Source organism: Sinocyclocheilus anshuiensis, unplaced genomic scaffold (genome assembly GCF_001515605.1).
Source record: "Sinocyclocheilus anshuiensis isolate Anshui unplaced genomic scaffold, SAMN03320099.WGS_v1.1 scaffold989, whole genome shotgun sequence".
Taxonomy (NCBI): domain Eukaryota; kingdom Metazoa; phylum Chordata; class Actinopteri; order Cypriniformes; family Cyprinidae; genus Sinocyclocheilus; species Sinocyclocheilus anshuiensis.
In genome coordinates, this window is record NW_015554143.1 from 51,262 (window position 1) to 64,175 (window position 12,914).

Consider the following 12,914-nt stretch of genomic DNA (forward strand, 5'->3'; position numbering starts at 1 on the left):
AATCTGAGGGTGCAAAAAAATCTAAATATTGAGAAAATCATCTTTAAAGTTGTTCAAATGAAGTTCTTAGCAATACATATTAATAATCAAAAATTAAGTTTTGATATATTTACGGTAGGAAATGTACTTACTTGATCTTTACTTAATATCCTAATGATTTTTGGCATAAAAGAAAAATCAATAATTTTGACCCATACAATGTATTGTTGGCTATTGCTACAAATATACCCCAGCGACTTAAGACTGCTTTTGTGCCCCAGGGTCACATATTGTGATCTATATTTGAATCATTGACCCAAACGACTTTGTTACTGAACCTCACTGTCTGCGTTTTCTGCTGAAGTAGCTTGTTATAGAGCAACAGTTTCTGAGTAAACACGTACGTCACCAATATATTCCTCATATCATTAAATCAGTGCTGCAGCAGCCGTGATCGTTACTGTAGTGCTGATGCCATTGTTCCCTGACGCTCCAGTCCTGCCAAACACGTCAAACATGCCTTTATTTACGCCTGTCACCCTGCTGTGCTTTGAGAGGCATTAAAGCTGTACTGGAGCCACACCGGACCCCCTGCAGCTGGTCTAATGACTGAGCAGATATATTACGGTCCCTTATCAACAAAAAGAACACTGTCAGAGAGCTCTTCAATGACCTCAACAGCTCAGGACTGTAACCTGTACGTTCCCTCATGCAACTGTGTGTTCTCATCCATGCACTGTACATGGGTGCTTTACACGGGTCAACATATATGCACAAAACCAGTCAAAGGTTTAGGGGTCAGTAAGGTTTTTTTGGAAAGATTAATACTTTTATTCAGCAAGGACGCATTAAATTAATTAAAAGTGACAAAAACATTTACAATGTTACAAAAGATTCTTCTGAACTTTCTGTTCATCTGTGAATCCTGAAAAATAAAATGCATCACAGTTTCCACAAAAATATTGTGCAGCATGACTGTTTTCAGCTTTGATAATAATCAGAAATGTTTCTAATAATCAGCATATTAGAATGATTTCTGAAGATCATGTGACACTGAAGACTGGAGTAATGATGCTGAAAATACAGCTGCGCATCACAGAAATAAATTACAGTTTAACAGATATTCACATAGAAAGCAGCTGTTTTACATTATAATAATATTTAGACATTTTTACTGTGTTTTTGATCAAATAAATACAGCCTTGATGAGCAGAAGAGACTACTTTCAAAAACATAAAAAAAAAAAAAAAATCTTACTGACCCCAAACTTTCAAATGATAGTGTATAAAGAAAAAGTTTTCACAATTTTAAAATCAACTTTTTGACTTCATTTGTCTATGGTAAATGATCCTCTGGTGTCACATGATTTATTTTTTAAGAATGTGAACTATGATCTCATTTAGTCTCAATTCTCATGAGGTCATAAAACTGCATGTATATAAAAAAAAAAAAAAAAATCTGAAAATCAGAAGACTTGAAACACTGTGCATGTGGTCCTTTCTTGTCGTTTTGGAGCTTGAAAACGTAAGTCAAACAGGTTTGGAATGATATGAGGATGAGTATATAATGGCATCATTTTGGGTGAACTGCTTCTTTAAAGGTTCCCAAACTGGGGTGTGCGAGAGAATGATTTTCATGATCTGTGTGCAAACATGAGGCCCATCCTTTTCACTAAAAAAGGGTAGTAAGTTATAGTATTCTTAAATATTCTGTTTTATTTATAACTGAATTGTTGATGTTTTCTAATACACAGTCAGGGCTTGACATTATCACTCGTCAAATGTAACACGGTCACTCCCACTTTGGCGGGTTGAGTTTTATATACAGTAACAGAGCTCGACATTAATGCTTGTCTGGGTTAAGTGGACTTTTTTGAAGGGGCAAGTGAAAGAGAAGTTTACTTGTGTGACCGGACAACTAATCTGATTAAAACATCCAATCAGGGAAGCACTGAAGTTTCGGCGAGAATGATTATGATTTTATTACATTAGGTGTAAACAGTGATTAATAATGGATAATGTATTGACAGTATAACATGGTCGCGACAGATTAGGCTCATGCCGCCTGTGTGTGAGACAAATTGAAACAAATGAACAACTGCACACAGAAGAAACATCCTGCGGTAAATATGTAGGTTTTATATTTATAACATATACGACACGACCAAGAGAGTGCCGTTCTCCCTGAAAACCACGACTGCAAATCTGACATTGATTTTATACAAGTGTTCAAATGAGAAGTTATTATTAAGTGACTTACATTTTAGTACAATATTGTCAATGTTGACTGTTTTTGCTCGATTTGGTTAACGAAAATAGTTCCAAATAAAGATCGCAGCAGAACAGTCGCGCATCTCTGAGCGACACACAGCGGTGGTTCCTTACTGAATGATTCGTGTTTTTAATTAATCATTTGAGTCAATGATTCAGTGGTCCGTTCATAAAGACAGGCACTCGCTTCATTCTTGAATGAATCAGCCGTCTGAACGAATCGTTTGAATGAATGACTCAATGACTCACTCGTTAAGACAGTCACCTGCTGCCACCTACTGGCGGTTTACTTTCAAATTAAAAAGTAGCTTATCCTTGAATTTTTTCCAACATTTCATATTTGTGTATTAAAAAAAACACTGATTTAAAACACCAAGCTCATAACATTATTTATGCTGTTGTAATTTTGCAGCGTAAATGCATTCATGCTACATTTCAGCTTCATTAAACTGTGTGTAAATGCATCTAAATGCCGCTTCTGTTTCTATTGCAGTGGAAAGATCGGTTTTGTTAATACTGATTTCATTTGATTGGTAACAGCCCTATAGTGTCTTACTATATTAAGTGACATTTTTAATAAAATATTTAATATGAAAGATGATGCATGCAATTAATAAGGTTAGGGAAAATGCCCTTTAAATAGGCAAAAAAATGAACTGAAATAAATTTTAGTATGCAGCAACTTTAGTCATAAAATGTAATTTCCCAACAACAAAATTGTGGCCAGTGAAAATGCCAAGTGGCTAGTAATTTTGGAAAACCACTCGCCACAGTGACTGGTGAGCAAAAGAGTTAGTCAAGTTGACACGTGTCAAACGCTAGAAAGCGGCGCATGCTGCAGAAAGTTTGTGAACCACTGCTTTAAAGCACCGGACTGAGATTTGGATTCCTTCATTGTTCAGATCCCGAGATTCACACTCGACCATCTCGGGCTGTTATCAGACGTTCTGCAGACTCGAGACGTAAAACAGGTGCCGTCCTTTCCTGATTCCTTTTATGGACATTTTAAGTGATCTAGCTTTATTAAAAGCTGCCAGTAAACTCCAGGGAATGCCAAATATGGCAATTACAGTGCGTCACAGTTATAAACTGCAGCAGTGTTTCTGTTTCACTACAGAGTGAGTGCTGTGGATGGAAAGAAATCTGCGTAATGAGACACCAGCAGCGTAAGAACAGAAGACGCAACAACAACAAAGAATCTCACGTCACTCCACGGCCCCGAAAACACACAACGGGACATTTTTATCCCTTTGTTCCATCACAAATCATGATAGAAACCTAGATGTATCGGATTGCTAATTTCATATTATTTTATCCAGAAGGGCATTCAAGAACGAACACAAAACTGTAGCATAAATTCCTGTAAAAGCGTCAGTAGCCGCAAGCGCACAAATAATTTGAGCTATGTGTCCTAAAGTTCGACAGCAGTTAATTTAGGTCTTTGGATTCGCTTGGGTTGGGGGTGGGAGTCTTTAAGACGTCTTCAGATAAGAGAGGAGAATATTAGGCAATGCATGAAGAAAAAAAAAAAAGAAAAACAGGAAGAGCAAATAGCTTGAACTACAGCAAGGGCCCGGGCCAAACGCTAATGTGTGCTACAGTTAACGAATCCATCATAATGTCTTAGTAAACATGCACACAGGCAGCGAATCAACAGCTCATCCGAAACAACAGTTTACGAATGCCAAGCCCGCCATTCATGCTTTTCACATTATTGTGGTTTTTATTCCAAAACACATCAAATCTCATATCTTTTCATTGTCTGGCTATGCTCAGCTATTTTTAGAATTGTAATAAAACCGTAATAAAACACAGTTATGCTCACTTGCCAGTTTGTCCTCATTGTAAGGAATCAAACTGCATAATTTACAGTCAAATACAGAATGAAAACAGACTCACTGTTTAATAAGAGGCATTTTAATGCCCAGTTAAAACAAGGATCAGTGAATGAGGTCCTCTATAATCACTGTCCATCTTAAAGGGACGGTTCAGCCAAAAATGGTCACTTATGGAGTTTCTGACAGACATGAGCTGCGTAAATCTCTTTATTCAGAAAAACATCATGGTATATACGTAGATTTGTAAAAACATGAGGGTTAGTAACTAATGACAACTTTCATTTTAGGGTGAACTATTAGTATAAATTTAAGTTAAAATTAAATTAAGTTTATTAGTTTAAACAACTTGACCGTCTAACACTTGCACTCTCTATTCTATTTCTATTTTATCTACTTGTTTTCTTTTCATTCATTAAAAAAATTGACCCTCTAACATTAGCACTCTATTCTATTTCTATTTATCTACTTTTCCTTTTATTAAAAAAATTTACCCTCTAACATTAGCACTCTATTGTATTTCTATTTTAGCTACTTTTCCTTTTATTAAAAAAACGGCCCTCTAACATTAGCACTCTATTGTATTTCTATTTGATCTACTTTTCCTTTTTTAAAAATTGACCCTCTAACATTAGCACTCTATTCTATTTCTATTTGATCTACTTTCCTTTTATTAAAAAAACGACCCTCTAACATTAGCACTCTATTGTATTTCTATTTTATCTACTTTTCCTTTTATTAAAAAAATGACCCTCTAACATTAGCACTCTATTGTATTTCTATTTGATCTACTTTTCCTTTTTTTAAAATTGACCCTCTAACATTAGCACTCTATTCTATTTCTATTTTATCTACTTTTCCTTTTATTAAAAAATGACCCTCTAACATTAGCACTCTATTGTATTTCTATTTTATCTACTTTTCCTTTTATTAAAAAAACGACCCTCTAACATTAGCACTCTATTGTATTTCTATTTTATCTACTTTTCCTTTTATTAAAAAAACGACCCTCTAACATTAGCACTCTATTGTATTTCTATTTTATCTACTTTTCCTTTTATTAAAAAAACGACCCTCTAACATTAGCACTCTATTGTATTTCTATTTTATCTACTTTTCCTTTTATTAAAAAAACGACCCTCTAACATTAGCACTCTATTGTATTTCTATTTTATCTACTTTTCCTTTTATTAAAAAAACGACCCTCTAACATTAGCACTCTATTGTATTTCTATTTTATCTACTTTTCATTTTATTAAAAAAACGTCCCTCTAACATTAGCACTCTATTGTATTTCTATTTTATCTACTTTTCCTTTTAAAAAATTGACCCTCTAACATTAGCACTCTATTGTATTTCTATTTTATCTACTTTTCCTTTTATAAAAAAAATCACACTCTAACATTAGCACTCTATTCGATTTCTATTTTATCTACTTTTCCTTTTAAAAAATTGACCCTCTAACATTAGCACTCTATTCGATTTCTATTTTATCTACTTTTGCTTTTATTAAAAATTGACCCTCTAACATTAGCACTCTATTGTATTTCTATTTTATCTACTTTTCCTTTTATTAAAAAAAATCACCCACATTAGCACTCTATGCAATTTCTATTTTATCTACTTTTCCTTTTAAAAAATGGACCCTCTAACATTAGCACTCTATGCAATTTCTATTTTATCTACTTTTCCTTTTAAAAAATGGACCCTCTAACATTAGCACTCTATGCAATTTCTATTTTATCTACTTTTCCTTTTAAAAAATGGACCCTCTAACATTAGCACTCTATGCAATTTCTATTTTATCTACTTTTCCTTTTAAAAAATGGACCCTCTAACATTAGCACTCTATGCAATTTCTATTTTATCTACTTTTCCTTTTAAAAAATGGACCCTCTAACATTAGCACTCTATGCAATTTCTATTTTATCTACTTTTCCTTTTAAAAAATTGACCCTCTAACATTAGCACTCTATTCGATTTCTATTTTATCTACTTTTCCTTTTAAAAAATGGACCCTCTAACATTAGCACTCTATGCAATTTCTATTTTATCTACTTTTCCTTTTATTAAAAAATGTATCCTCTAACATTAGCACTCTATCCGATTTATTTTCCATCTACTTGTTTTCTTTTCATTCATTAAAAAATTGACCCTCTAACATTAGCGCTCTATTGTATTTCTATTTTATCTACTTTCCCTTTTATTAGAAAAACGACCCTCTAACATTAGCACTCTATTGTATTTCTATTTTATCTACTTATCCTTTTATTAAAAAAATGACCCTCTAACATTAGCACTCTATTGTATTTCTATTTGATCTACTTTTCCTTTTTTTAAAATTGACCCTCTCACATTAGCACTCTATTGTATTTCTATTTTATCTACTTTTCCTTTTATAAAAAAAATCACCCTCTAACATTAGCACTCTATTCGATTTCTATTTTATCTACTTTTCCTTTTAAAAAATTGACCCTCTAACATTAGCACTCTATTCGATTTCTATTTTATCTACTTTTCCTTTTAAAAAATGGACCCTCTAACATTAGCACTCTATGCAATTTCTATTTTATCTACTTTTCCTTTTAAAAAATGGACCCTCTAACATTAGCACTCTATGCAATTTCTATTTTATCTACTTTTCCTTTTAAAAAATGGACCCTCTAACATTAGCACTCTATGCAATTTCTATTTTATCTACTTTTCCTTTTAAAAAATGGACCCTCTAACATTAGCACTCTATGCAATTTCTATTTTATCTACTTTTCCTTTTAAAAAATGGACCCTCTAACATTAGCACTCTATGCAATTTCTATTTTATCTACTTTTCCTTTTAAAAAATGGACCCTCTAACATTAGCACTCTATGCAATTTCTATTTTATCTACTTTTCCTTTTATTAAAAAATGTATCCTCTAACATTAGCACTCTATCCGATTTATTTTCCATCTACTTGTTTTCTTTTCATTCATTAAAAAATTGACCCTCTAACATTAGCGCTCTATTGTATTTCTATTTTATCTACTTTGCCTTTTATTAAAAAAACGACCCTCTAACATTAGCACTCTATTGTATTTCTATTTTATCTACTTTGCCTTTTATTAAAAAAACGACCCTCTAACATTAGCACTCTATTGTATTTCTATTTTATCTACTTTTCCTTTTATAAAAAAAATCACCCTCTAACATTAGCACTCTATTCGATTTCTATTTTATCTACTTTTCCTTTTAAAAAATTGACCCTCTAACATTAGCACTCTATTCGATTTATTTTCCATCTACTTATTTTCTTTTATTTATAAAAACATGAGTGTTCTCCATTATTTTTCTATTCAATCAACTATTTTTATTTATTATAAAAGAACCTTGTCTAACCGGGGTTTACACATTATTGCTCTTTTGCTGGATTGCTTCTATTGTCCTCATTTGTAAGTCGCTTTGGATAAATGCATCTGCTAAATGTAAATGTAAATTTCAGTCTGTTCCTCACACAAAGCTGTTATAAAATATAGCCTAGTCATATGGACTAGACTGTAAAAAAAAAAAATTTTTTCAAAGTTGTATGAAAGAAAGATTATTGGCATACAATTTGCAAGAAAATACTATTTCAGTTAGGGCTGCTCGATTATGGCAAAAATCATAATCACGATTATTTAACACGATTATGAGGGGAACATATGACCAAAACTTTATATGAGTGATTTATTTAAAGATAGTGATGCATATCAAATATACATATTCCTTTAAATAAGGTTGCTATGACATCTACATTGTAGAGACCAGCGGGATTTCAAACATACAAACAAAAAGTCCGAAAACTTATTGAAAATAATTAAACTGTCAGTAATAAAAAGCAAAGGACAAATACAATAGAATAAAAAGATACAAATGAAACAAACTATGCTTTAATGTTTTTTTATGCAAGTCTCAAGCAGTTTACAGCCTACTACAGAAAAGAATAATCAAATGTAAAATAAAACAGCATGGACTTCACTGTAAGAATTAAACTTTTTTGTTTCTTATTAAATCTACAAAAGTCCTTCACTCAAGAGCAGTGTGTGATTTTGAATTTGTCTTTTGTTGTTTGATTAATATGAAGCACACAGTCGCAACAGAAAAATAGCCTGCTGTCACTTTAAGAGCCGCACGGATCCAATTTACCGTTACACGCGTATTTTCATTCTCAACTCTTTACGTTCATTTATTACATGACCGATGAAGGTATACATGAATAATCAGTAATCGCCGCATTTTGACACATTTTTGCATGTATTTGACCGTTTAGGCGCGCACCTTGAGCTAAAAGATGACTTTACAGTTCGTGTTCTGCTCCGTCTCTGAGCGCATATATCTTCCTGAGGAGCAGCGCAAGATCTATTTCACGCTTTTAAAAACATGAATAAATATACTTATATAAATCAAGCACGTCCCATTTTGCAAAAGTCACGTTACATGATTTTACTGATTGCACGTGAAATTGGGCTTTTATGGAGGAACGAAAGCGCAGCGCTGGAAAAGGGGCGGAATGGGTGCGTAATAATAGTTTTATCTCGATTATTGTATTTTCATAATTGCCCTTTTTTGTAATTGTTAAATTTACTAGCAATTTCTGAGTGAAAATTGCTTTTACACAGTTTTCTTCAATGTACTTTTATGGTTGGCTATTGTTTTAATTGACAATATCCGTTGCCCATTAACTTTAATTATTTAGAATGCCAACATAACAGGCCATGATGCAAAGCTCAACAGTTTCCAGTTTGTTGATGAGGGAGATTAAAACGGATCAAAACACAAAAACAGCCAGAAGGACGAGTTTTTAGGAGAGACATCAATGTTTTGGGTCACAACAACTGTTTTATTGCAAACGCAAGCGGCACAATAGCAAAGCTGCGTTATTTTCAGGTAGCTCTTCTTATTTTGCAGCATACATGTGTCCAGACGTGCAGTGTCGTCTGTTAAAACACACTTATGTAAACCCTCCAACTCAGGAACACCCGAGGGCTATGAAACAGACGCATTTCATATTCAACACCTGGCAAACGGCAGCTCCTTGGGTCGAAAGCGAACGGTGAACTCCAGCGGCTTGATGTGCCGCGTAAAATCTGGTTTCCGAAACAAACTCTGCTTTAGTCTTCTAAGTTGATTTTCTCTGGTCTTCGTCCTAGAAATAGGTGTCGTGGCAAAGCCCAAAGACGAGAATCTCAAAGCATATTTAACATTTCCATGTGGTTTTGAGGGGGCTAACGTTCTCAGAGTTGAGCACCGTGACCCACAGTCCTCAGCAGTTTCTCCTAATAAGGGCATATTGGGGGGAAACGCAATCCTGAGAGCAGACTCCACATTCAGAACATCTCAGTCGGACAATTAAAATACTTCAAGACCGCAGCTGAACGCACATCATGTTTACAAGAGTCACTAGTGAAGCTAGATGAATGGCTACTTACCGGCAGACTCTCTTAATGTGACTGGCAAGTTACGGGATTAGAGAGTTCATGTGCTTTAAAACAACTACAACCATACTGGGACATGATTACATCAGTGTCTGGAGTGCATACTTGAGCGTTTCTTAAGATCAACTGATGCACACACTACACATAACAAACCCTAAAATAATTAAAAACTAGCCATAACTCAGGCTCACTGGAAAAACGTGCCTAAGGCGGTGCCTACGCAATTGACAATGCGTTGCTTCTTGAAAGTTGCACGACACTTTCGAAGTGAAAGTGAAGCATCTGAAACAGATGAATGTGAATCTGGCAGCGTTTTATTACACTGCTTGTTGCACATATTGCGGCAGTTCAGAAATTAAAAGCACAGAAAGTTTAATGCTGTATCGTGTTTTAAAATAATAAAACATGTGCTGTAGCAACCATGTCATTTTATCTTGCTTCTACAAGTCTCTGAGCTCTTTTATTGTGACTGGTGTTTGACGGACTCGTACCCGAGCGCTTCTCATCACAAGTGCAATGCTGCACCGGGTGCGCTACCGAGCAAGTTTACTACATCAGAAAAGACACACATATGGAGCTGCTTATGAGATGCAAACATCAAAATGTGTTAGTTTACAAATCATGCACTGTGGTAAAAGTGTTTTGAGCTCATAACATAGTATTGTGCACAAAAATCAGTCTTTATTAATCAACAATCTGCCACTGTAATCATAATCTGTGTGAAAAGGAATAAAAGTTGTCAGTGTTTTACTGCCACTGGTGTTGATTTCAGTGAACTGTATGTACAGGCACGTTTTTGCGAAAAATAGAGCTTGGGTTGAAAGGAACGCTCAGCTAAGGAAACTGAAGACCTCAGTATATAGAGGTAAAACAGATTCTGCGCTATGAGAAGATTCCCAGGAGACGAGAGAAAAATCAATTAAGCCATTCACGAAACTCCATTTAGCCTCTTAGAAGTGAGCTAGTGTGTCATGTGCTCAAATATCAGATCAATTCACAACCACCTTTACTAGAAACAAAGCATTTCAGCACTATAACATGCAAAACAAAGTCAGAGTCTGACACTTTGTTCTCAGGAATACTTAAAAACCTTAAGCACAGTTTTTTTCTGCACAAATAAGTCAAAGCGTCCCTGCTAGCATCCATACTCCGAAGTGTCCATTTTCTTGACCTAATTTAACAGCATTTCCCGAAACTCCCCGCACAGATGAAAAGACTCTATATAAAGCGGAGAGTTCCGGTGCTTGATTCTGATTGGCTGAGCCGCGTTCAAAGCTGTTGTAAATTACTCTACAAAGTAACACACACCTTTGTTTACGTTTGTGTGTTGCTCGGCAACCACTTTGTTGCAACCACAACTGTTTTTGAGGAGCTACATTGTTTGGTGGAAGAATACTGTTTTTATTAATATCATTACACTTTATTTGCTCCGTTTTATTTTGTGAAGCCTTACTACATATATGGAATAACCGTTTTATAAAAGCAATAAGCCCCTAGAAGCCGTGGTTTACAGTGAATTTATAACAGCTAAGGGGGTTTTAGACTCCGCATCGCATCGTACCTAACAACGCCCCTTAGCTGTTATAAATTCACTGTAAACCACGGCTTCTTGGGGCTTATTGCTTTAAATTACACCAGAGCAGACAGCGTTTTCAAAGCCAAACAATGGCAGGAAACTCTGTAGCACTAGTTTGGATTGTCCTCACCACTCACTGGAAATAAAAACAACGTCCTCCCTCAGCCCTCTCGCACAATGATGCGACTCCAGCTTGCTGCCTCGTGTTGCACAGCAGAATGATGAATTGCACCGCGCTAAAAGGCACTGCTGTAGTAAGCAACCTAAGCGTCAGGGGTCAAGGGCTCGGAGGGACGCAGTGCTAGCACTGAGCCTGTGTGTGGGCTTCACTGTTTACACACAAACGCTGTAATCTCTTGCCAGACCGGGCAGCTAATTTGGTCACCCATGACACATTCCTGTGAAACAAACAGGCTGAGTCGGGCTCTCATTAACCACAGGACCATGTTCTGCTGGTTCCCATCCGATGGACTCCCTCGGTCGTTCTCATCTCTGAGCTGCTGGTGGAGCAACAAACTGTTGCTGGTTTATTTTAGTTCAGGGATGGTGATGTTGTGTTTTTATTGGAGAGGATTCCACTGAGGTTTGGTTAGGCCAGCTTTGAAGAACATGAATGCAATCTCTCAGCTGAGCGATTAGATTCACAGACCACTGATGTGCAATTGCGTGATCAAAAGATATAAAGAATGGAAGACTTACCAATTCATCCAGAGCGAAGCGCAAGCAGCCGTGTTCATAAAGGACGAAGAATCGTCGCTGCCATTTCTGCGTTAAAAGGAAGTATTATTAATGTTATTCATATTTGCTAAATTAAACAAACTGTCAATTGGTTAATATAGATTTTTGAAGTCTGCATTAAATGAAAGTTTACCCCATCTCATTTCCATTCCTTTTTAAAAGGAAGTGTTTAAGATTAATTTTTTTCAAAAAAAAAACTTAAAACTAAATTTGGATTCACTTGATTAAAAACCTTTTCAAAAGTATTAAACAGAATAAAAAGTTTCTCACAGGAGTAAAATATCTCATTTCTAAGTGCATGTTATTGATCTTATTGGAAACGATTCACCCGTGCATGCATTTCAAATGCGTGCAAATGTTCTAACTTGAACTTCTTGTGAAATACTGGACTTCTCCAATCACCTTCATCCAAGTCCTGCTCTACATTTATTCCGATAAGCCGTTTAACTCAGATGTACGTCACAATACGGAAGAAAATATCTGTAGCTATTCCAGTTTCATCACTTTAATCAAGTTAATTACATGATACATGATAAGTAATTACAGATATTACATTATTGCGGCATATAAATACAGCACTGAATAGACAAAAAGTGTCTTTACAAATCAGTATATTGTTTTAATTTAATTAGCATAAGCCCATCACCAACTTACCATTTCTTAAGTACTGGTATATACACACATGCAGACTGAATTATTTGGCCACAGAAGTAGTGTAATTATACTACTTGTAATTATAATAGTAATTCACATCAAATTGAAGCGTTAATGGCACAATATGTAATTTTCGCCGCTGGAGGGCTTGTATTCAAAATAAACAAAGAGACAAAGGCGTAGTTTGATGACGCCGTGGCTGAGTGTGGAATCATGGGAGTTGTGGTCTTCATCCCCACAGCCGATGCAATCCGACGGGACTCGGGCAGAAATCATGTTCATGATGAGCTAATGATTTATTAACGTAGTAGAATGAAGCAGGGTGAGGCTGAAAGCCGTCGAAGTGAAATGAGGCACTGAACGAGCGTGACACACGGCTGGAAAGCAGCGGAGCTTTTATTATGCCACAGTCG

At 35.3% G+C, this 12,914-nt stretch overlaps 1 protein-coding gene across 1 annotated transcript in view; it reads right to left on the reverse strand.

Annotated features, from left to right (window-relative positions):
* LOC107670543 (myosin phosphatase Rho-interacting protein-like) overlaps positions 1-12,914 on the reverse strand; it is a 65,082-nt gene that overhangs the window by 41,789 nt on the left and 10,379 nt on the right. Inside the window, exon 3 of the mRNA XM_016463186.1 lies at positions 11,809-11,874. Coding sequence (XP_016318672.1) covers positions 11,809-11,874 — 66 coding nt within the window. The remainder of the gene's footprint in view (positions 1-11,808; positions 11,875-12,914) is intronic.